Genomic DNA, 24,821 nt, shown 5'->3' on the forward strand with positions numbered 1-24,821 from the left:
CTTGATCACAGGGGTTTATTCTATGTCTACCTCATCTTCTAACGCGCGAGTATATACGTATGTGCGCTTCAACTTAAGAGAGAAATAACCTTGAAACCTCTGGTTGGAGAGATGAAGATGGTTGACATCTGAGTCTTTCGTGGTATTGTGGCAATTTACCTCACCCAAGATACATCGAATTCGGACATGTAGGCAGGTGCACGCGCGTGTATGAGCCGGGACTGCCGTGTTATCGCGTCAAATTGAATTGTCCATCGCTTGACATCGAGCAATTGAGATGTTGGATAAGGTCAACACTGATCACAGTCTAAGGTACTAAGTAGGATGATGTAGAGACTTGGACATTCAAAGAGCTGAGTTAAGCATCAGTTGCGTGATATCCATCATCTGGGTATACGAAACGACATCAACTACCCTCAGCGACAAACGGATTTTCGGCTAGAGAGTTGGTATTTTCGAAATATAGCAATACTTGACGGCTTAGATATTTTGTTTATGAAAGCCCAAAAGTATGGGACGGAAGGATCTTGGACGGTAATTGGAAAAAATCTATAACTCGCGATCAATACAATGACGAGGCAAGAGCGATAAAGCAATTCCTATAGTGTTTGCATTATACCTTAGCAAGAACTGCACATCGCGAGTGTCTAAAGAAATCACTTGAGCCATCGGGGATCCTTAAGGCTATAACAAAACGGGGTTCAAGACGGCAAGTTAGCAATGGGTCTTACTACAATATGACCCAACAGATAGAAGTCCACCTACTTGGACAGGCCGCAGACAAAGACCACGCGGACAGATCACACAGCGCAATGAAATCCGGCGCACCATTCAATGTAACCCTACTATCACTCTTACCTGCTTCAGAAGGCTGCACCCCGTGTTTAAAGTGCTTGTGATGGCGGCCTCTTTATGAACGTGGCTTGAACCCTGGTTGAGTCTGCCGTCATCATTGGTGGCTTTTATTGTGCTTATGTGCCATCGACAAACAAATTCTATCCACCAACTGATCAAACTTCCTAACATCCCACATCCCAGAACTGGCCACATGATGAAGCTGTGGAATTGAAAACAGGCAGCATAATCACGGTTTTGGTCGCGAGCGCTGAGTAAAGTTTGTCGACTGCCCATCGCGACCTCTAGTGTCTATCTTTCTTTGTGAAGTACCATTTTCGGTGAGTGCTGGACGTAGTCCGTTGAAACAACTCGATCGACCTTGTTTGTTATCACTAGAAGGGCAAAATTATGCTAGACGGTATGCTGTGTCTACCACATATGTATGCGGAGGGTGAACCTACTTTCGGGGTTGCCTTCGATCAATGTGCCTTTTTCCACAAATGGGCAACTCTTATTTGATGGTGTACACGTGGAAATCGCACACACAGATTAAAGGGTACAAGTGGTAGTCTTCGTAGAATCTTAACTTAACGCGGTATCTCCGGGTTTGTGGGGTAGACTCGGATGCGTCCCGGTGACAAGCCCCCCTGCGTCAAGCTAAGCTTATACGATATAGGGTGCTCGGAAAAGGGAAGGCAAGTTGTTTGCAGGTAGAGTCGATCTATGCTACATACTGATCCATGTGAAGAACCGTTGATGATTCGTTACTGGTGGAATTCTGCGCGGGAAAACCTTTTCCTTCGGTCATCAAATATGAGGCTGAAGATGGCGGATGGCCTAGGGTATGCTAAGTAAGGTGGTAACTTCAATCCTTGGAAGCAACGAGAGAATCTTTGACCGTATTCCATCGAGTTATCAAAATCTCAATAGCTATAAGTACTACGTTATATCCCTAAGTGAACCAAGATCACATCACCAAGCTTCACCCCTGATCTTCAGAGCCAAGACTTCCAAACGCCCCGCTCCCGGACAACGCCAAGATGCACCAATACTACCTTCTTGCTCTCCTTCCCGCGGTCCTGGGCTGCTTAAACACAGATACGAACGCGTGTGCCAGCTACATCAAGTCCAATGCCGCCGCGTCGACCTTTTGCGCCACCTTCACCAAGAGCACCGTGACTGCCACCACCGCTCTGCCCGCCTGGGCTACCAACTGCTCGCAGAAGCCGAGTCTCATCTCAGCGGAGTGTACCTGCGCCTACAGCGGTGCCGGTGGTAGTTCTCCAACTACCACCTTGAAGACCACTACTGCTGCAGGCGGCTCTACGCCCACTGGAGTTACTACTACTCTGCCCAAGTCCACTGGAGCTACTTCTACCAGCAAGGCCATCACCGTTTCCGCTGGGCAGTCTTACGATGGCGGCATGAAAAAGTTTGATCGCAGCCGTACGTTGTCAACAAGACCAGAAGAATGGTGTACGATGTAATACTGACACTAGAGCAGCTAGGGTTTGCGCTGAGCAAGACGAGACAGGTGAGGCTGATGCTATGTTCGTTCTCGAGGCTGGTGCCACTCTCTCGAACGTCATCATTGGTCCTGATCAAGCAGAGGGTGTACACTGCAAGGGAACCTGGTTAGTCTTTCTTCAGCCCTGAAGAGAGTATTGATGCTAATTGACTATAGCACACTGTATGAGAACCACGAGAAGAAAAGACTTGGAAAACAGCAGACTGACAGTGGATAGTAACAATGTCTGGTGGGAAGATGTTTGCGAAGATGCTCTGTGAGTCTCTCTATGTCAATTGTGCAATCATTTGTTGCTAATAACTTTTACCCCAGCACGTTGAAGCAGACTAGCGGAACCTCTTACGTTAACGGCGGTGGTGCTTTCAAGGCTGCGGACAAGATTGTCCAATTCAACGGCTTTGGAACCGTCTCAATCAAGAACTTCTACGCCAATGAGTGAGTCGAACTCATCGTCTTTTGTCGTGATACAGTTTGTTAAAACGTGACTAGCTACGGAAAGGTCGTCCGAAGCTGTGGTAACTGCAGTGGCAACGGAGGTGCACGCAACATTGTCATGAACAACGTGATCGCAAAGGACGGCGGAGTCCTCTGCGGCATCAACACCAACTATGGCGATACCTGCAAGGTCACCAGCTGTTGCCAAGATGACAACAAGATTTGTGACAGGGTATGTTGAATTTACCCCTGCCAATTATTCCAATGTATAAGGAAGATATGCTTACTCTGGACTGTAGTACACCGGAAACAACAGTGGCGCCGAGCCCACTAAGATTGGCAGTGGCCCTGACGGAACGTATTGCGTCGCCACCAGCTTCACCACAGCCTGTTGATCACCTGGACTGTGATGATGGCGGCCATGCGATTTGTAAAGAGGTGGCTTAACGTACGAGTTACATTATCAAATGAACTTGAGGATTTATAAGCAAGGGTGGGAGGTTGGCAAGCTTCTGGCTCGCTGGTCGAACGTGGTGGTCCGCATTATACATGTTTGCATTATTTTGTTGGAACACATGATATTTACAGACCACCTGCTGCTAACACAAACATACAAATGACTTGCCGCGTAGCGAACCTCTAGTCAGCCCTTGTTCACTTCATTGACTCGTATTCATCGCACACCAACACCAAGTCGGTCATGGGTTCGATTTACTACCTACTAGGAGGCTGAAAAAGCGCTTATCGCGATGTTCGCGTACATAAGTATCTACTTACTTATGTGCTAGCCGGCAAAACTAAATCGTGTTCCTCGAGGCTGGATAAGTCGGGCCAATGTTGAGGTTACATGGCATATATAGCCACTTGGCAAAGCCACTTTGCGACTCTTCTCCTTACCGATCTCCTCCAATCACCTCGGCCAACCTCTGAGTCTGGGCTTCTCGGCAGCGGACACCTCATTGCTTACTTCAAGTCTAGGTTTGCCTCTGTCCACACAATCGAGAGTGGTGTATTCTTTGTGAGAATAACGAAATGCGAAGGCTGCAAACCAAAGACCTGTAATGCCGATCATCGCCTACGGGCTGTGGGTGCTATGAGCACTCCTGTGCGGTTAGAAGAGAGTCAGAAGTTCTGCAGCCAACTTACCAAGACTCATTGCGGACATGTCTACGGTTCCGCAGTATGCTACGGAGGCTGTGCAACCAACATCATTTCGAGACTTAGGTCAGATTCATGTTTGCCTACGACGTCGCAAACCTAGCTTAGATAGCAAAGCCCAAAGGCTTCGTCCTATGTGTTAGTCACAAGAACTTGGATGCTCTAGTTGAAAAGAAAAGAATTGAGTGCGGTGTTCCTAGAGCTGATGATGTTCGATACTGAGCATTGAGTTGCGCAGACTCCGTCACATGGTTCAAGATGGGTCATCGCGTCCAATTTGACTATCGCCTCACTGAGATAAGATGGTCTTGCAACAGGGGCCATCCATGTTCAACTCGATGGCCTCGAGGGAGTCTTGAGGTACAAACAAGCTGATCTAGGTAGTTCGGTTCCACTTTTTTCCTACCAAAAAACTGAATGATGGCGAAGATTATTAGCGACCTCAACAGTAGGTCGCTTCGATCAGTTGTTATCGTGGTCTTCTAGTTACTGCTGCGCAAAGTTATCATCTCATCGGAGAGGATCGGGCACTAGAAGCAAGCTTTCAACCAGGATCCACCGGTTCCAGATCCACAATGACAAAGCCGGCCCCGGCGCCCGTCCAAAAAACTGTATCCGTAATCCGAATCTTTCATTCCCGTTTCTTTCGGTTTTCGTACCAGAACCGACTAAGTACGTAACATCGGAAAACATGCGCTCCAGTCTCTCCTGCGAATTTTGTCGGTATGTCCCCCATTGGTCTCCGGCCTCGCCTGCGGCGATCGATCGGATCCGATGTAACGGCCGCTGACCCCGTTTTTCCGACCCCGCAGGCGGTCCAAGATCAAGTGCGTCAATAGCGGAAGCCCGCCGTGCACCAAATGCGAGAAGTCGGGAAGGCCGGACTGCGTACTGACCAGACCCCACGTCGCGCCGAATGGACGGGCGGCGAAGCGAGCGCGGAGAACGACGGAAGAGGCTTCGTCTGTATCGCATGATCAAGACGTCGAGTCTCAGCGACAACTTCTTTCTGCGCCTCATTCTCGGGGCCCGGCGACGCCCTCGTCGGGCTTGGAGTATCGAGATGGCAGGCAGGAAATGGACCATCATCTTGAGCAAGTCCCCAAAGATGTCGTCTACATCGCTCTCGAGGCCTTCTGGCGCAAGTTTCCTGAGCTTCGCGTTATCCACCCCTCATCCTTCATGAAATCATTTGGGTCCAATTGCCCGAGAGAAAGTAAGGCATTGTTGGCAACGGTTCTGGCAATGACCAAGACCCAGAAGCCGGATTCGGATCGTCTGCGATCGCAAATCCTCTTTCCGAGCGAAAGGTATGCGTCCTATTCGTGTGATGTCCTGGCAGCATGTATCCTTCAACCGCCAGATGTCAAGGTCATCCAAGCTCTGCTTATTCTCACATTGTACGAATGGGGCACGCGAGATTTCCACAAGGCCTGGATGCATTGTGGTAAGTCAACTTTTGAAGTTTTACCTCGGATGTTCCTGACGCCAAGGAACGTAGGAATCGCAATTCGCATGATGCAATTGCTTCACAGTTCGCGAGTAGCTCCATTTCCACTCGAAATCCCAGACCGCAGCGAGCCAAACAGCCTCACTCCCGCCATCGAGACAAGGACATTCTGGGCATGTTTCATCATGGACTGTATGGTGAGCTCGGGAACATACAACCCGAGAGTGCTTCCCAAACAGGAGATGGCAAAGCTCAATGTGCCGCGTCCGCCTACTTCTACTGAGTTTGCTTTAGGACCAGGATCATCAGCGCAAGCTGAAGGTGCGGGAGAGAACTTCACATCGAGTGGAACAGCAACTTCGGTATATCTTGATTTGGACCAGAGTTTTGGGGTCATGGCTGATGGGTTCGACATCTACTCTGATGTCATGGCCTTCGTCTTCAACGACGGCCGCAAAGCGCCAGGCATGTGCTTGCCCGAAAATTGCCCCTGGGTCCCTACATCACCTGTGGCATGCTGGCGTCGGAGACTTGAGGAATGGAGAACGAAGCAGCACCATCGATTACACTATCCGGCCAACAGTGTCGCTGCATACGCTACGCTTGGCTATGGCGAATCCTTCGTCTATTTAAATCTGCTTTATTACCAAAGGTTTGCCAAAGCTCATCCCTTGCGCAAGCACTTCCCTAGGCTAATCCAAAATGACGGTAGTATCGTCATGCTCCAGCGAGAATACTTTCCGTTCCTACCGACAATTGATATGACTCCTCGTGGACCCATAGATCCCCCTACACTTGAAGCTGAGGCCCCCCCAGGCTGGTGGGAACAAAGTGCAAAAGAACTGTTCGAAGCAGCAGGCCACCTATCCAGCGTTCTTCGAGAGGCTTCAGAATGTGGCGTTGCAGTCATGACGCCATTCGCTGGATTCTGTGCGTTCTCATCTTGCTATGTCAATCTCTATGGATTCATGTTCCCGAGGATTGGTGCTGGTTATGCCACCAAGACGGAAGAGTACATGAACTGGAGTATAGAATATCTTAACAGGTTCCGTGAAGTCTGGGATCTCGGTGACGGATGGGTGAGTCATTGATGCCATTGGAGATGTAGTCCCAGTGGACCATCGATATACTACTACTCATGACTGACACATAACAGCTCAAGACCATCCAGAACGGATCGTTGATGTACCAGCGCGCAACATCTGACGCCCAAAAATACCGCGGGCGATCTCGGTTTGACTTCAGTGTCTTGCATCAGTCTGTTCACGAGTTCCGAGTAGTTGATAGATCTGCCCAACATCTAGAGGAAATCAACAACGCTGAGCGGGGTGCCGTCAGCTCGAGTGAGGGCAACAACGTATCAGGCGATAAGTCGAATCAGAATATCGGCGGGTTAAACCCACAAGCCTTGATAGACGCCGTTGGCAGCATGGATGATCAAGGTCTTTGGCCAAATTGGTGGTCAATGCTGGAAGATGTCGATGCTTCAGAGATCTTCACGATGGGCTAGTCACTTTTGTTCCAACTGGCTCATGTTTGAAAACTGGGTATTATGGAAGGGATTATGTACGAAAATGCAGATTAAAAATGCTCTAGCAAACATGCCACCCTAACCTTCAGTAAGCTCCTGGGCTGTGACCGCCTTCTACAGTGTTTCCGCTTCAACCTCCTCCAATGCTTCCCTGAAAACGCTACAAATCCTACGCAGCTCCTCCTCTGTTGTCGTGAACGGAGGAGCAAGCAGAACGTGATCTCCTCTCGAGCCGTCCACCGTACCGGCGCCGGGGTAGAGAGCGACCCCTTTCTCAAAGGCCCGCTCTTGGACTCGTAGCCCAAATCGCAGCTTGGGATCAAATGTCTCCCTTGTCTCCCTGTCCTTCACAAACTCGACAGCCCAGAACAAACCTCTTCCTCTGATTTCACCGACCGATTTGCATTTGATCAGCTCAATGCGCAGTAGTACTTCAAGCTGCTTCCCCAACTGAGCGCAGCGAGCGACGAGATCCTCTCGCTTCACGATCCTTTGAACAGCCAACGCAGCTGCGCAAGCAATAGGATGGGCTTGGTAAGTGTGCCCGTGGTTGAAGGCGTTGGACCCCTGTCTCAGCATAGACACGACCTTTTCGTGCATCAGAACGCCGGCAATGGGGCCGTAACCTCCGCCGAGACCCTTGGCAACTGTGACAATATCGGGAACAGCACCCTCTTGTTCAAATGCGAAGTAAGTTCCAGTGCGTCCGGTGCCGCACATGACTTCGTCGAGGATGAGAAGAGCGCCATGTTTGTCGCAAATCTGACGAGCGCCAGCGATGTAGCCGACAGGAGGTGCCACACAGCCGGCGGTAGCGCCCACCATAGTCTCGGCAACAAAGGCGATGACAGTGTCTGGACCAACCCGTTGAAACTCGTCCTCGATCTCGGCGAGGAGTCTAGCTGTGAATTCATCCTCGGTCTCGTCTACTCTTTGGTATTGGTACGGATATGCTGGTGACACATATGAGACGTGGGGGTAGCAGAAGCCCTCGTATGGGATCTTTCTCGATGCGACTGTCGAAATCGACATGGTCGCCATGGTGTTGCCGTGATACGCTTGCTTCCTGCCAATGAAATGCTTTCTCTGTGGCTGACCATTCTCGAAATGGTATTGACGGGCCAATTTTAGGGCTGACTCGACGGCTTCGCTTCCGCTGCAGACGAAGAAGGCCTTCTCAAGACCGTGTGGTTTGCCATCGAGGATGAGGTCGGCAAGCTCCTCAGCTGGTTGCGTCGTATAGGCTTGCGTGTGGACGTAGCTCACTTTTCGGGCTTGGTCCGAGATAGCTTGAATGACTTCCTCGTTGGTGTGTCCAATCAGGGCTACAGCAGCACCGCCGCATGCGTCAATGACCCTCTTGCCATCCGCGAGATTTAAGTAGATACCGCTTGCTGATTCGACCATGGAGGGGTGTTGGATTAAAGACCGATGCATAAGTCGACCTTCTCCACCCTTGTTTTTGGTGTTACTGACTGTGGGAAGTTTGGCGTTGGCTGTTGTGAACAGCTCGTCGTCTCTTGCGGGAGCCATGGCGAGGGATAATGACTGTGAACTGCAAATAGGTTGAAGTGGGATGTGTGTGTAAGTTCTCTCTCTCTGCTGTTTTTATTGAACGAAACGAGATGGGAGAAAAGAGACAACCGGCAGTTTAACTCTCCTAAATATACCTTCGTTGTTCGGCGCTAGTGTTGAAATCCGAGAGTCATCGGGATCGACAAGCCAGCAGCTCCGTAAACACGGAGCCCAACCGGCCCTTCCAACGGTGGGCCTGCGTCAAAATCATCGGAGGAATTACAATAGAGAATCCACTCCGGGCATCCCCATAAAACCTGCAGACGACGATAACCGCATTATCGCGTGAGAAAATCTGATATCGGTTCTGATGCAAACCCGATAACCGAAAGCCGACTTACAACATTCGATTTTCCCACTCAGGCTCGAGAATATGATAAGCTCGAAGACGCTCCAAGAGGAGGCTGAAACTTTCGGTTCGAAAAGCGTATGCTGTTGACAGCTTCCGCCGATTTCATTTGACTCTTGCCAAGATGGACACCGAAAGAGGCACCTACCCTGAACGACAAGTTGTCCCTGGCCAAGATGGGCACGATACCGACCACTCAAGCGACGACCATGCCGCAGATTCAACTCCCATAATAGGGGAGAAGATCTACGATGACCGAAAAGCCTGGATCACCGTTGCTGCGTCGTCACTGACCATGTTCGTTTACCTCGGAGTGATCTACTCCTGGGGCATCATGCAAGTCAAGCTCGTTGAGACGACGGGATCAAGCCTAACAACTTTGACATTTGTTGGATCAATGGCGACGTCTTTCATGATCTGCTTCAGTATTGTTTCCGACAAGATTATCAGTAGGATAGGATACCGGTTGGCTGCGTTGACTGGAGGCTTCTTCATGGGTCTGGGTGAAGTTCTCGCAAGCTTCACCACTAACCATGTCGTCGCCTTGTTCTTTCTGCATGGTCTTGTCTTCGGCCTCGGTGGAGGCCTTTGTATTTTTGTGAGTGCAACAAGACTTTCACTGACACTGCAGATGTCCTGCTGGCACAGACCATAGTAGCTAACATCATTTCTTATCAGTCTGTCTCGACTGCTCCGATGGGTCTCTTCAAGAACCATAAGGCCCTGGCCATGGGTTTTGTTTTCGGTGGTGGCAGCTTGGGCTCTGCCATCATGAGTGTTGTAGCCAACTACCTTGTTAAAGACTTGGGCGTCTCCTGGACATTCCGCATTCTGGGCTTCATTCTCTGGGGTGTTTCCATTCCTGCATCTTACTTCCTCCCAAGGAGGATGACTTCGGGAAAGCAGGCTTCCCGTCAACTTCAATGGTAAGTAAATGGAAACAGCGACACTTTGAACATAGCTGACATGTGGTAGGTATCGATTCAAGGAACCTCGCTTCCTTTTGCTCGTCGGCGGCACAATACTTTCCTGCTTCCCGCTCTTCATTCCGCCCTACTTCATTCCAATTTTCTCGAGATCAATGGGCTACACCAAGGAAATTGGAATCGTCATTCTTGCCTGCTGGAACTTGGCATCTACCCTGGGCCGCGTTATCGCCGGATGGGTCGCCGATACCCTCCTGGGACCAGTCGAGAGTCTGGCAATCTGCATGCTCTTCATGGCTCTAAGCTCCCTCATAGTGTGGCCTCTGTCATCATCAATCGGCATCTTTTCCGTATACCTCATATTCAACGGTATTGGATGTGGTGCGTTTTTCAGTCTGACGCCTATCGCCGTCAGCGCTACCTTTGGGGGAGAGAATACACTCAGCATCATCCCCGTCGTCTGGACGACTTGGTTCTGCGGTTTCTTTTTTGTAAGTCGTTAGCCACCCTGCACTGCTTCCAGTTTTGCTTACTAGTTAAGGGTACCCCAATTGCTTCTGGACTTTACTCCATCTCTGGTGATGTCGATGGTCTTGAGAAGTTTCGCCCTGCAGCTTACTATGCCGGGGCAATGGCATTAGCAGGCTTCGCATGTGTTTCGGGAATTAGATTTGCGCGGAGGACAGAGACGACCGAGAAGTCTTAACAGCAGGATTTTTCAAATAGCCTCATGAGTAAAAAACAGCACATTTATGTAGAGAGTGTACCGAAAAACGGCCAATTCCCAAGTTAGAAGTTGCTATCATATGATACCAGATAGAATATAAAAGATAGATAACTAAAGCATAGAGAGACACGACATATATACCTCAACATAGAGAATGATATCCCCTATCTCACAAGTCATTCTAGTTTCCCAAAAGTCTTTCGCAAACCAGAGGCTGCATTTTGAGAATCAGCTCGGCGTGGTTACTCAAACCAATCAACAGACGGGATCTATCAACATCCGGAGAGACTCACTCGAAGGCAACACGAGGAGCAACTACATCAGTATCATAATCTAAGCATGACGGTACTCGTCCCAAAACAGATCCTGGTCTGCGATAGGGGAATGTTCATTGGCGGGACTGTACATACACGATGACACTTCGCGATGCGGGGAACTAGCTCCATGCTACTGGTGGGTTTAATCACCGATATTGAATCACTTGGCATAATGCGACACTCAACCCGCTTCGGATTGAGAACCCTTGGCGAGTCTCCAAACGCTAATCTATCGGTTTGGATGATCACAACTCCCTTGCGAAATGGCGTTATCGAGAGGTTTATTTCCATGAACCACGACGTTGGATTTCCTTGTTCCCCGCTGGGACTGTCACTTGGGACTCCGATATGGAAATGTTCTTACGTTCAAGACCGATTTTTAGGCTAAACTAAAAGACTCCGTAGATCCTGATTTCATTTGGTCTAGGCATTTTCAATCACAGATGAGCTGGATGATGCTCCCGAAAATACCCAAACTTGATGCTGACGTACTCACGAAAACACTTTCTCGCAGTGTGCCTTGGAACGTGAAAAACATAGCAATATCGATATAAGCTGGGCATCAACACTGAATCTAAGCTCATCCAACTTGACCCCGCGGCACATCCGAGCTACATTTCACAGTAATTCTTTTTCTTCTTTCACTGGAGCGGGAACAAAACCATGAAAATCTCATCCATAGTTGTACTTATCCAAGGCATTGTCGCTGCCCGGGGTGCTGTCACTGAGAGACAGTCCAGCGGTTGTCTCGTTGCTGCTACTGGATTTGCTTCTCTGAACGGGGGAACAACTGGCGGCGCAGGCGGAACAGAGGTGACAGTAACTACTCAAGCTGACCTCGAGAAGTATGCCAGCGCATCAGGAAAATACGTGATTAAGATCAGCGGCCGTATCACCATCAGCCCTCTCGGCAAGGAAATCAAGATCGCTAGTGATAAAACTGTCATTGGATTGGGCACTTCTGGCGAGCTTTATCAAGGTAAATCGTATCCCTTTTCATATATCGCCAGGTCGCATACTAAATCTGACCCAAAAGGTGGTCTGGGCTTGAACGGGGCTAGGAACATCATTATTCGCAACCTCAAGATTGGCCACACCAACCTGAACGATGGTGTGGAAAACGATCGTGACGGTGTTCAGGCCGATACCGTGAGCAACATCTGGATCGACCACTGCCTTTTCGAAGACGGCGGCGACGGCCTGGTTGATCTTCGTAAGGACACCACCTACTTCACAGTCTCCAACAACATTTTCCGTAACCACGACAAGACTTTCGGTATTGGCTGGACGGAGAATGTCACGGCTCGTGGAACCATCAACCACAACTGGTTTGACAACACAAACCAAAGAAACCCGAGCGCCGACAACTTGGCACAAGCGCATCTTTACAATAACTATCTCTATGGCGTCACTTCATACGGGCACTACGCTCGCGGCAGCACCAACGCACGTGTCGAGAACGTTTTCTTCGAGAAGACCAAGAACCCCTTGACCAAGGACTCAGGCGCCGTGCTAAATGCCTCTGGTAACACCTACAAGAGCTGCACTGGCACTACGGCTGCAAACTCGGGAACCTCCTTTGACCCCAAGAGTCTCTATTCCTACACCTTGACTGCTACAGCAGATGTTCCTGCCTACGTCAAGGCCAATGCTGGTCCGAGAGCTTCTGTCTGCTCTTGAGTTGAGAGACTTACGGGTACAATGAGATGTCGAGAACCTCAAGAACATGTCCAGTTTGCTTCAAGTTTTAATCTCATTGTTTAAGTTCTTGAAATGAATCTCATTGTCATATTACAAATGAATTCATACGAATGGCCCGATGTCTCATTTCCCTCAGTTATCGAAACAGATCAAATGTTCTGTATGACGGGAAGTATGATTCAGAATAATAATGAGTCAAATAGCTTGCTTCCTCTAGTTTTTAACCCCAATCATCACCTACGCCTGCACCCTCTCCAGTCTATGCGTTCAAATCAGCCACCTTGAATCTCCCTTGAGTTTTGCCTTCGACTCTTCCCAGTGACCTGCGTCAAACTTCCATGCCCAAACCTCCTGATTGACATCATAGCTAGCTATATGGCGTGATTCAAAGTGGCCGAGGCCGGCGGCACGCATAAGCGACCTCCATGGCTGGTTGTCGTCACCCGTTTCAACCCTGAACACCTCACAGCCCAATTCGGTTCGAGCATGTTCAATCAACGCCTCGAGAATCTCAAGACCGTAGCCTTTACGCCAATGTCGGCGATCGATGTTGATGCCGAGGTCCGTCATGCGTCTATCTCCCGATGGAAGTGTAGTCTTGCCGGCGAGAAATTCAGCGGGGTCAACGGTCTCGAAGGTGTTGTAACCACCATTGCCGATCACCTTGTTGGTCTCACGGATGATGGCCACAACCCAGCCGTTCTTTCCGTTGATTGTAAAATCGATAAACTTGTCGATGCGGGTGCGAATTCTCTCTATAGTCAGATTCTTTTCCGACTCTTGGAAGGGAAAGTTGTCGGGCGTCTGGAGAAAATTGAGCAAATTCTCCGCATCTGACTGGACAGCTGTGCGGATGATCAGCCTCGGAGTTCTGATCACGAGCACGGAACCATGTCGTGACGAGTCCTGTAGCGCCATACTGGGATCGAATTCGTAGAGTCAAATGATACAGGTAGAAATGCGATTCGTTGCTGCGCTACAATTATCAGCTAGCCTCCATTGGCCTATGGTAATAATTTCAATTGGTAACCAACAAGGCGATGATGGACAAACCGCCGGTTGGGAGACTCAGCACTGCTTTATATATGTTTGATCGGGGCCCATCCGAGGGTCCAACAACTCCAGCACCCCTGCCTGTTTGCTTTGCCCCGACATCCAACGAATATACTAATCCTGCACTGGAATGTGCGTGTACTCATGCAGCGGCGCAAGTGGTTGTAAGACTCCACAGAAGTCATTTAAGCGCCAACATGCGTGGGAGGAGTTAGTGGGGCTGACGACAGTTATTTGCGTTTTACTACTCGATTAATCAACAGCTCCGGTCGACGATTCCATGTTGACTACAAGCGCTTGGCCCGAAACTGATAGCGCCAGAAAAGCTTTTGACATGGCTGATAATTGCACTTATCACTTATGTTCTCTATTTCTCGAGATCTTGGGGTTTTCACAGTTCTCCTCGAGAATCGATAACTTGCAAGACTAAGAGATTGCGATAAGTACCTTGGGATTTTATGACGAAACAGGAACGATACCAGCAATCATCCGTCACTCTGTCACGTGCTACCTCACGTGGTTCTTACATTCGCTCAGTATATAGATTGCTCCCTTTTCTTCGTTCTAGATAGTTGATTCAAGCCATATTCAACTCACTTCATATGCCCATTGTTGCATGCCATAACTCGTGACAAATTTCAAGCCTTGAATGGTTGTTGAAAATCTACCAAAAAGTGTGAGTAGAAGTTCTAAGAATTAAGCCATGAGTATTCGACTAGGGCGAAGACTACGCGATGCCGTCTTCCACTAATGTCGACATGGCGTGGTCTTCTGTGATCCCAAAAGAAGGCGGCTTCTTCAAACAACATGCTATCACATGTAGTATTAGCTAATTCGCTGTATTCCATCAGATCCACTGTCATCATATGTTTTGCATAGTACTTTACGAGCTTCACCCATACATTAAAGGTAATCAGCAAGATGCATCGCATTCCCCGTCCATCAAGATCACAACGGCAGAGATTCCACCACCGATACCAATTCTTCTCATGATATACACTATTTTGGCCACTGCTTTGATCTATTACGCCAAGCCATCATGTGCCGCCCTGTGAGTCTATACTTTACAACTTCCGTATTGTGAAAACCCTTGAGTGCAAGATTGATTTTCTTCACGTGCATACATGTAGTTTAATAGTCGAGGCCCTGGAGGCAAAGTCTGGCGAAGTTACCGGCTTCGGCACAGAACGTCAATGAGTAAACTGGCAAGGACTAATGAATTGGATGGTGATCACTGAAGCACACTACGTTTTGAGATTGGAACATTTCAGCGATTCTTCTATGAAACTCGGTGTTTCACAACTCGTATGACAAGTTTCCGGGAGGACAAGACGCGTGCTCAGGTAGTGAGAGACGGATCCGTTCACTGCTGCTCCCCCCCATGTCTGCCTTTAATGATCCATGCTTTCTGGTTGTTATGCGCTGCCTCTTATAAAGGTTAGACTCGTTTTCACTTTTCCAGTGGACTTAGTTGAGCATACTTTCACAACTTAGATGATGGAAAACTGCCAACTGGTGCGCTGACAACTTAGATGAAGTTTCTTCCAATAATACTAAGGTTACGTGATAAAGACATTCCATTCTTGGCAAGACCGAAGTACCGCGTAATTGGTTGTTCTTGAGCACAAGGTGTGCCTTTGACTAGCCTACCCTACATGTCGATTTCATACCCAGGCTGTCTGCTGACTTACGTATTTGACCTCTGACTCAAAAACAACAGGCAGAATACCTTCGGAGCTAAACATTTCAAGTATATAGTGGCAACACTAGTGCGCTTTGAACAGATCTTCCTTTCTTTCAGGCCACTGCCCCTTCTCGTTGCTAGAATGACATTTTCTGATATTTAAAAGTGACAGAACAGAAACTCGAGCAGGCAGGAGACTGAGCCGCACCGTACTGACTGACTTTCTTTGAGAATGTATTTCTTACTAAAATCATCTTCAACGACCCATTGATATAGTGATGGATGTGCCAACCATGAGATATGTATGCTCTCCTTGCTCATTCACTATCCCACAAGCATCAAGTCAAGAACACAATAAATCAGACAGCTTGAGAAGGCTGAATAACAGGCACAAGATGTAACTCAATTTCGTTCGTCGCAAAGGCTCAATCCCGTATTTCAAGTCATTTGTACGCCACTGGCCCCCCCTCTGGGCGACGTTCTATTTAGGGTTCATGAGTCCGGAGAGCGCATGGAGAGCGCATTGTGGATGGGAATACTACAAGGAGGCCGTAATTAGCTTCGGAGAAACTCCATGTGGCGGGGAAAAACAGGAAGGGTGGTTGCATGCCGGCGGAGAATTTTAGTCCACCTATTTCCTTGCCCCCGAGCCCCGCCATAGATATAGTAAGGACCATTCGTTCAAAGGGATTTGAACCGTGTGGTCAATTCTGGATCGATTGGCGGTTCTGTGTGATTTATTTTTATGCAGCCAAGGATTTCATCTTGAGAACCTGTTTAACACGCCACGCGTAGTGATGATACTTTAGGGTAATGGTATCATGCGTCAAAAGTTTATAAGACATAGAAGCCCCAAAATCTTGGAACATTTCCATCCTACCTTCAAACCGGAAATTCTACAGAGTTGAAAGTTATAAAAAATAGTCTCGGCGACAACATGAAGGTTTTTAACGTACTCTCAGCCTTCGCGGTTTTAGTAGGCAATGCTTTTGCTGCTTCACGAACATCGCCACCATCAGGCGCCATCGTCGTTGCTAAGTCGGGAGGCCAATACACTACGGTGAGTAAAGTTGATTCAAACCAACGGTGTTACGGTCTCTAGGCTCGTACGTATCGATCTGTTATGCCGTCGCGTGGCTGATGTATACCAAAGCTTCAAGCAGCTATCAACTCCATTTCGGCCAGCTCCACCGCAACTACCACAATCTTCATCCAGCCGGGCACTTACTCTGGACAAATTTCCATTCCCAGCCTGAGTGGAAAGCTTATAATCTACGCATACACTACCAACGACCAAGACTACACCAAGAACCAAGTCACCTTGACCAACACCCTCTCAGCTGCAGATGCTGGAAGCAACGACTTGTCCGCAACATTGAGAGTTGCGACTAGCTACTTCAGCCTTTACAACGTCAATCTGATCAATGGCTATGGCAAGGGCTCTCAAGCTCTAGCCATCTCTGCAAATGGCCAATACCAAGCGTACTACGGCTGCAGCTTCGTCGGTTACCAGGACACGATTTACACCAACAAGCCTCACCAAGTCTATAAGAACAGCTACATCGAGGGTGCGACCGACTTCATCTTTGGCAACGATGGCAACGCGTGGTTTGAAAAGTGCACGATCGCTATCAACGGTGCCGGATACATCACTGCGAGTGGTCGCGATAGCGCCGACGCCTACTGGTACGTGATCAACAAGGCCACAATTGCAGCGAAGTCAGGTGCCGGTGTCGCCAAGGAGTCTACGGTGCTGGGCAGGCCGTGGAGGGAATACGCACGCGTTGTCGTCCAGAACTCACAGCTCAGCGATGTCGTGAAGCCTGTTGGGTGGTCTGCTTGGGGCACTAACCCCACCGCCAACGTTTACTATGCGGAATATGGCAACACTGGAACTGGCGCCAGCGGCACGCGGGTGAGTTGGGCTAAGAAGCTGTCAAGCGCGGTTTCCATTGACACGATTCTTCCGGGCTGGACTTCTTGGGTTGACACAACTTATTGGAACTCGTCTTGAGGACTGCTTTCTGTAGCAGACGTCGGTCTTCAGGAGAAGATGTATTTCGAGAAATAACCCAAAAAAACTCCAGACTTCCCAATAATTCATTTCTTCATTCCTAGCGAAACCTTTCATTCCCCTCTCATACATGACACTCCTTAGTCTCTTAGTTGACTTATGTTTTGTATTGGTCGGTGGTCACTCCGGAGCAATGACGCTGGCGATTTCGGACTTCCCAAAACTGACGACTCGACTTCGTAATCCGATCTGGTACTAATCTGTACGGAGATGTTGTTGATGTTATATATTAAGCTTGTATCCTCGATATTTCGAATTTGTAACATTATTTGATCGTTCTGTCGAGAAATCTCGGAATGATCAGTGCGATTGCGAGAGCTTTTGGGTGTTTGAGTTGCTGATCGGAAAGGCCAAATTCTCCAGTCATAAGATAAGTAGGGCCGCAGAGGCGGTAGACAGGCAATGATCAGACCGACTTGCAAGTCAACAGCACTCCATAACTCTGCCAGGCTGGTTTTAGCATGATTGTTCGTGTAAAATTGTACGATACCGTATAAATCATCAGGTTAGAATGAGAATATCGACTTACCAATGAGTGTGAAAGAGCGAAAAGATGTCACTGACACCTGAATACCCAGGAACCTTGCCAAGCTGACTGCCAAGTTTATCGCTCCAAGAAAGAATGTGCAGTAAACACTGACCTTAACGCTTTTTGGAGCTGCAATCGGTACAATACTAAGAATGGAAGACAGAATACTATAAGGTGTGTGAGAAGTTACAGATGCTTGTCTACTTTCTGTTGTTGACGCGATAACGGAAAACTTACTCATCAGATCTGCAGCAAAGTTCAGCGCCCACGCGGTTTGGAATACTTGAGCGAACACTGTCGGGGAACATGCTACTGCCGGATCTTGAGACCTTGCAGATAGTTCAGCTAAAGACAGCACTTACATGGTGAGATGGGCGAGTCTTACCAGTTTCCTTGAACCGGCCTACAAATCAGAAGTACGATGAGCATATTGGTAACATATGCACAGCCGCAATACACCATGGTCCCCCATAGGATCTTGCGTCGAATTTCCATGAAGACTGGGAAGAATCGAGCATATAGACTTAGAAGTGTCGCCTTGCAGAGATAGAAGGCTGTGAAGAATGGAAATTGACCACTCCATTGCAACTGAACATGGTGGTTATTAAACGTGACGTGAAATACATGTACCAATACTTCCTCAAATCTTTTCGAAAATTCACATTTTCCTACTTCTCTCGAGTCAAGGATGCTCACCTTCCACACAAGTTCAACATCCTCGGGTGTTCCATCATACCCTTCAAGGGTATAGGCAACGTGGGAACGTAATACCCCCATCTTATGGAAAACGATATCGTATGAAGCTGATGCTACAGTGAAAACCCATGCAATACAGGCAAGAATGTCGCTCGTGATAAGCGGAAGGTCTTGAATGATCAATCGCAGGTATATTCGAGCGCCGATCAGAGCAGCCGCAATTCCGATCAATGTGAATTCTGTACCCTAATCTTGTTAGTCGGTCAAGCGCTTTCGATCTGAAAAGACTGGGTAGGGTCTGGGACTCTTCGGGGGAATACAACATGAAATGAATTTAGGAGTCTATGGAGGAGTGGTAACGTACAATAACCGTAGCAGCGGATGGCCCATTTACGTCCATGATGAAGGTATTCGTGATATCTCCGCTTCGTAAAACCAAATGTCTCAAGGTAGATCATAGGAGATGAAATTGGGGCAAAACCCCCGAAGGTCCCCACTGAAGGAACCTGCGCTTTATCATATTCAGATGTAATTCGTGTTCCAGCTCTCCGGATGGCTTTTGCTTAGCTTGATGCCTGCAAGCAGTTAGAGCGCCGCCACAAGCGGTCGGGGCACGTCCACACCGACAGCCACATCAATCGCGATCGAGCAGTGACCTGCCAAAGACATGAAAGCGGCCAACTTGATTTCTCTGTCTGCTTCGGTTTCGATTTTGAACCTGATTACTTGTCCAACTTTTCGATGAAGTGCCGGACTCAGTAAGTCCACTTGAATAATCCACAGGCTAAAAACAAGCCAACGATGTCAAGCGATCCCGAATATTCGGACTTTATCGGGGCTACGGCCGCCGTTTAAACTCTCATCATGATATAGGAAGCCACTTGTAATACTTTGCACCGTAGGTCGAGTGCTTCCGCGGCACTATCACTTGAGCCAACGATCCGCTTTAACTAAAAAAGAAAAGAAAAAAGAAGTTAAAAAAAAAACCCCCTCTTTACTTTTCGTTGAAAAGCACAGAAAATCACTGCAAATTCACATTTCCCCATGGTGGATTTTTGAGAGGTCTAGGTCAATTCACTACTCGTTATACGCAAGAAATAGCCTTACAGGTGACCAATTGACCTGATGTGAGTAGACCTCCCGGCGTCTTCGATCTCGAAAGTGCACGTAATGTGCTTCCCGGACAAGAACTAGTTCAGTTCGATCCCAATGACAAACACTAGTCTCGCTGTGAATGCTGTGCTTGCGAACGAGTGACCCATATTCAGGACGCTTGTCGTGACTTCGAAATTCTCAAAGTGCATCTACCTATAGTGTCTCTTACCTCTCGGAGTCCGATACCTACATGTAATCGGATAGGCTAAGCTATACCCGAAGTCAGAATTATCGACATGCTATGAATAATGCCATTGCATTGCAGGATACTTGGATGTACTCCCTAACCTCACCACGCATTGTCTTGTCTTGTCAACAGAGGCGAAGACATAATGTGGCAGTTTGTCAGACCTGGTCTCCGCCTTTTGGTCTTCCCGTCTCTTCATCTGTTGACGTACTTTTCAGCGTCTGATACGGCCGCCACCGAGTTTCGATAATACGTCAAACTTCGTCCAGGATTTGTTTCAACCATCTCACTATGTCGGCCACTTTCTTCATGGAATGTCGAGAAGTAAGTGGACAAAAGCCATTGATTGATAATCATTGCGAGCAAGGCAGTTAACTTACTTATGTTAACTACTGAGCGCCGATGAATGGGATACAAGCATGACTGAGCTGTCTGATTGATCCATGGAGAATGAACTAGACCATACATGGATTGATCCATTATTGCCCTCGACACCTTTTCTCCTAAAATCTTACCTGAATAACCCTTTTCGCGACTACCCAGGCCCAAAAATCTCGACCTTCAACAGGCGATGATATGATCGTCATCGTGTCTTTCACTGTTGTTGTTCGGCTGTGACTTGCCCCTTCATACCAGCGCTTCTCGAATCACACGCCGCGCGGCATCACACTTATTGACTGATTGGTCCCCGCAAATGAGGGATCTGTTATGCTGTTGGAAAGTGCAGTCGGCTACTGCGAAAGGGCTTAGCAAGTTCCATTTGGTTCAGCTCCGTCGTCGGCGGCTGGCTGAATTCAGCTGAGCTGCAAGGTATGTGAGTGGGGACGGGAAGGGCCAGAACCGCGGGGCCGTGGGCGGGCCGAGAAGCTACCTATTTGAGCCACGCCTCATCCTCATATGGCCATGACCGCAGCTCTACCCTTGCAACGTTAGTGGAAATGCCGTCAAATGATAAACACGAAGACCTCTCTATCACGTTGGTCACTATTTCACTACAGGCAGCCACATGGGTTTCCTCAAGAACGCTTTCCAGGATCTTTTGATGAATGAGAGTTGACTGTGTCAGCGAAAAAGCAATGTGTAAGAATTCGGAACTACGTCTGAGTGTGATCTATCAGCTCAATTAGGGGGAAAACCGTGATAATCAACCGCCTCAAAAGTTCTAGACTTGCCTGTTCCAGCGAAGAAATCCCAAATAAGGCGACAAGCAATGTGCCTTGCATACCCGGTTTGAACCAGCGCTTGCGATGTTGTCTTGGAACACATATCCCGAACTGACATTGGGGTCAGCCAGCCTCCTGGACTTCCCTGGCCGAGAGGGGATCCAGCGCGGATGCCGATGGTATGGCGTATGTGTATATCCATGATGATCATACAGTGTATACATGTATTGTGCCGAGGTATTCAGACAACAGCAAGTCAGGTCGTTCCCTCAGGGTACAAGCATCTGTTCACAAGGTGTGCCGGACACCGCCAAAATGATCGTCGTGGGTTCTATGTGGCGAAGGTCATGACAGCTTGCTAAACCATTCAAGGCTCCTACATCCGAATGGAAGTACGAACCCCTCAAGCCATCGAATGTCTTCTGAACATCGCCTCAACTGAAGCTGGCATGAATGCCGGTGAGACGAGGCAAGGGAGGAAAAGTCTATGTGTGCGTCGACTTTACCCTTAGAGAGGTAGAAGTTGTTGTTTGTATCGCGAGGAGGCTGGCTGAGCCTCCTACCACCATTCTTCATCGCACAGCTACCTAAAGTAGTCAATGACGGGAGTGCTGTACTGCGGCTGATAGTTGAGTGGCAAGCTGATCAGATGAGTAGTGCGAATTTCAAACTGCTTGCCTCTCTTCAGACTATAAAAGGCTTCGTCGAGTCCACCCCATCCTGACCACTATTTCCTGTCATCAACAGCTTTCAATCGATATCAGTTCGCCAAGATTCTCGCAAGCAAGCATACTTTCCATCTTTTGATCTCATTCTCATTCTCATTGGTCACTCGCCTTTTCGATCTTCTTTTCGCTCTCAGCAATATTTGCCCAGCAAAGCCCAGGAGAAAAGTCATTCACTACGAAGCCATTCCCTACGAAGCAATGTCTTACAATGCCCCTTCCAACACTTCCACCACCAGCAGCGGCGCTCCTCGCGCTGCTGTCTGGAGCTTGAAGTCCTCCAACCCTGACCTCCCTGCCGAGTCGGCCATCTTGCCCGATGATGGCAGCAACGGCACTGAGTCCGTCTTTGACGATGACAAGCGCCGTCGCGTTGACCCTCAGAACTTTGCTGATGGCGGCAAGTTTCGATGTACGTCCTACCTCCTCATGAGGAGTCTCGACGCCCAACACCCCCTGATCTATAATCCTCTTGGCCTCGACCAAAGTTGACATGAAAATTACCAGCTGTCGTCAAGATTCAGGCTTGCTTCAACAAGGGCAACGGCAGCGTCTGGATGATGGGCTCCGGCTGGCTCATCAGCCCGGATACCGTCGTCACCGCTGGCCATGTCGTCTACGACTGGGGTCACCGCCTTCAGAGCGCCACCGAGATCAAGTGCTACATTGGCTACTCTGGTCGTGCCTCCATCGGCACTCCCAACGTCCAAGCCCGTTTCGGCGAGCGCATCATCACCGCCGCTGAGTGGATTGAGGCTGCCGGCAACCGCAGACACGATGTTGCCTTCATCAAGGTCAACCGTCCCTTCACCGGCAACCTCCGAAACATCCCCTTCAAGGAGACTCCTTTGTTCGCCAAGAACGCCAACATTGGTGTTGTCGGATACCCTGGTGACAAGTACCTCGAGGGCCAGAACGGACAGAGCGGAGAGAAGGGTGCCCAGATGTACGAGGAGTTTGCGCCTACCGAGTACGACCTCAAGAAGAGCGAGCGCCATATGATTGAGTACCAGGTCTCGACGTTTGCCGGTAAGTTGACCAAGTGTATCTTCTGCTTCCATGGTAGCATGCTGACGGACACATGAATACAGGCCAGTCTGGTGCCCCGATCTTCCAGGTTGATAACAACGCGTTGGTGTCCATTGGAACCCACTGCTACGGCGGTGGTGGCGACGAGAGTAACTCTGGTAACTCCATCGGCGGCCCCTACGGTAACAACTACCACGCGTTCCTCGATCTCTTCAACAGCCCCCAGTTCCCTCAAGCACAGCGCCAGGGCATCAAGGTTCTCACTGCCAACGGCAATGCTCGTCCCAGCAGCAACATCAGCGTCTCCAACGGCGCGCCCAGCAACGGACAGGTCAAGAACGGCAGTGCTCCCTACTCCAACGGTTACAGCAACGGTACCACATACAACGGCAACGGCAAAGGATATGTCAACGGTAACGGATATGCCAACGGCGCCTCCAACGGACACAGCAACGGCTACAACGGCTTTCGCCAGGAGAACGTGTCTTCCCCCCCGCAGCCAACCCACTACAGCACGGGCACGGGTCTTCAGGAGAGCTCGGATGAGGAGGGCTTCTTCGATATCATCAGGTCGATCGCCAAAGTCGCCGGACCTGTCGTTTCGACTGTCACTCCTTTCCTTGGGCCCATCGGTGGACCCATCGGTGCCATCGCCGGCGGCATCCTTTCCACTGTCGGAGGTGCGGAGAGCGCCCTCGAGGACGGGAACGCGACTGCCGCTGTCGAAACCGCGATCAACTCGGGCGCCACTGAGCGCGCGGTGCTTGCCGAGGCGTCGCTTCAGGCCCTACTGAAGCTCGAGGATACCCCCGAGACCGCTGAGATTCTCCACACCATCAACTCCAAGTACAACGCCTTCAGACCCAAGTTGGATGCCATTGCCAAGGTCGCTCAGCCCCAGCTCACTGAGGCCGGACTGCACCTGGCTCATCGCCAACTGGCCAAGATCCAAGAACGTGCGGCTTCTGGAATCCAGGAGTCTGAGATTGAGCTTCCCCGCGAGCAGCTCAGGGGCCTGCAGCAGTCTTCGTACAACCAGCAGGGTTCGCAAGGAGCCTTTGTTCAGGGCCTCCTGGCACCCACTCGTCCCGTCTCGGGCGAAGAGGGCTTCTTTGACTCCCTGGGCTCTGTCTTGAGCAAGGGCATCGGCTTTGCCAAGCCCTTCATCGCGAGTGCCGCGCAGGGAGCACTCAACGGCGTCATCGGCCGTCTCGGTGGTGGTGCAGAGTCCTCCTTCGACACCCCCGCCGTCGGCTCTCATGAGTATGCTACCCTTCTCGCGTTCAAGCGTGCGGCTGCCGCCGAGGCCGCCCTGCAGACTCTCATGGCGCTTCCCAAGGAGAAGCTCGACCGCCTCCGCGTCAGCGAGCCCCAGAACGGCGAGGAGGGCTTCTTCGACGTCATCAAAGCCGGCGTCCAGAAGATTGCCCCCTCCGTGTTGGACATTGCCAAGACGGCCATGCGCAAGGTCGTCCCCGTCATCGTCGACGCTGCTTCCCAGAAGATCAAGAGCGCCGTCGGACAGGAGAGCGCCAACTCGGCTCCCCGTAACAACGTCACCAGCACTACCAGTGTCATTCGGACCAAGAGGTCCGTCGCAGACTTGCTGACCGCGTCGGGTCAGTCCTACAAGGGAGCGAAGGTGAGCAACAGCCCTGATGATTCCGACCACGTGAACGCCACCCTCGAGGAGCTCCTCAAGTCCCGTGAGAGTACATGGGTGCCTTCGCTCCACAAGCGCAAGTCCTGGGACTCGAACGACGACGGCCTCTGCATGATGGACGACGAGGATCTTTGATTTGACGCGTGGATGACAATGTGCTAATTCGCTATGACTAACGACAGGTCATTCCCACGTACTGATGATGGAGAAATGGTTCAGTCTTTATCGGCTGTGGCAGAGGTCCCAGCAGATGATGCCAGCTGGGGAAGAGGATGGGATTCTTACCATTGATGGCTTTTCGATTCGACATCGCGAGTTTGGAACGCTTA

At 49.6% G+C, this 24,821-nt stretch overlaps 6 protein-coding genes across 6 annotated transcripts; 4 read left to right on the forward strand and 2 right to left on the reverse strand.

The window, feature by feature from the left end:
- Nucleotides 1-1,877: 1,877 nt before the first annotated feature.
- N0V96_004250 (uncharacterized protein) lies at nucleotides 1,878-3,195 on the forward strand (the record flags this gene model as incomplete). Its single annotated transcript, XM_065757063.1, has 7 exons — nucleotides 1,878-2,283; nucleotides 2,342-2,471; nucleotides 2,522-2,527; nucleotides 2,583-2,621; nucleotides 2,678-2,800; nucleotides 2,855-3,032; nucleotides 3,100-3,195. 7 exons carry the CDS (start codon nucleotides 1,878-1,880, stop codon nucleotides 3,193-3,195), a joined length of 978 nt encoding a protein of 325 aa, XP_065614276.1.
- A 3,858-nt stretch (nucleotides 3,196-7,053) lies between these two features.
- Nucleotides 7,054-8,472, reverse strand: N0V96_004251 (uncharacterized protein; the record flags this gene model as incomplete). Its single annotated transcript, XM_053188315.1, has 1 exon — nucleotides 7,054-8,472. The coding sequence occupies one exon, from the start codon at nucleotides 8,470-8,472 to the stop codon at nucleotides 7,054-7,056; it is 1,419 nt and encodes a 472-aa protein (XP_053054277.1).
- Nucleotides 8,473-8,987: 515 nt separating this feature from the next.
- N0V96_004252 (uncharacterized protein) lies at nucleotides 8,988-12,513 on the forward strand (the record flags this gene model as incomplete). The annotated part of the gene is made up of 5 exons (XM_065757064.1): nucleotides 8,988-9,461; nucleotides 9,542-9,789; nucleotides 9,839-10,269; nucleotides 11,516-11,812; nucleotides 11,870-12,513. The coding sequence occupies 5 exons, from the start codon at nucleotides 8,988-8,990 to the stop codon at nucleotides 12,511-12,513; spliced, it is 2,094 nt and encodes a 697-aa protein (XP_065614277.1).
- A 288-nt stretch (nucleotides 12,514-12,801) lies between these two features.
- Nucleotides 12,802-13,452, reverse strand: N0V96_004253 (uncharacterized protein; the record flags this gene model as incomplete). Its single annotated transcript, XM_053188317.1, has 1 exon — nucleotides 12,802-13,452. One exon carries the CDS (start codon nucleotides 13,450-13,452, stop codon nucleotides 12,802-12,804), a length of 651 nt encoding a protein of 216 aa, XP_053054279.1.
- A 2,756-nt stretch (nucleotides 13,453-16,208) lies between these two features.
- Nucleotides 16,209-17,285, forward strand: N0V96_004254 (uncharacterized protein; the record flags this gene model as incomplete). Its single annotated transcript, XM_053188318.1, has 2 exons — nucleotides 16,209-16,331; nucleotides 16,425-17,285. 2 exons carry the CDS (start codon nucleotides 16,209-16,211, stop codon nucleotides 17,283-17,285), a joined length of 984 nt encoding a protein of 327 aa, XP_053054280.1.
- Nucleotides 17,286-22,001: 4,716 nt separating this feature from the next.
- On the forward strand, nucleotides 22,002-24,627 carry N0V96_004255 (uncharacterized protein; the record flags this gene model as incomplete). Its single annotated transcript, XM_053188319.2, has 3 exons — nucleotides 22,002-22,212; nucleotides 22,308-22,829; nucleotides 22,892-24,627. The coding sequence occupies 3 exons, from the start codon at nucleotides 22,002-22,004 to the stop codon at nucleotides 24,625-24,627; spliced, it is 2,469 nt and encodes an 822-aa protein (XP_053054281.2).
- Between the last annotated feature and the right edge of the window lie 194 nt (nucleotides 24,628-24,821).

This window comes from Colletotrichum fioriniae, assembly GCF_027942845.1.
Source record: "Colletotrichum fioriniae strain IMI 355084 chromosome Unknown scaffold_4, whole genome shotgun sequence".
NCBI classification, from domain to species: Eukaryota; Fungi; Ascomycota; class Sordariomycetes; order Glomerellales; family Glomerellaceae; genus Colletotrichum; species Colletotrichum fioriniae.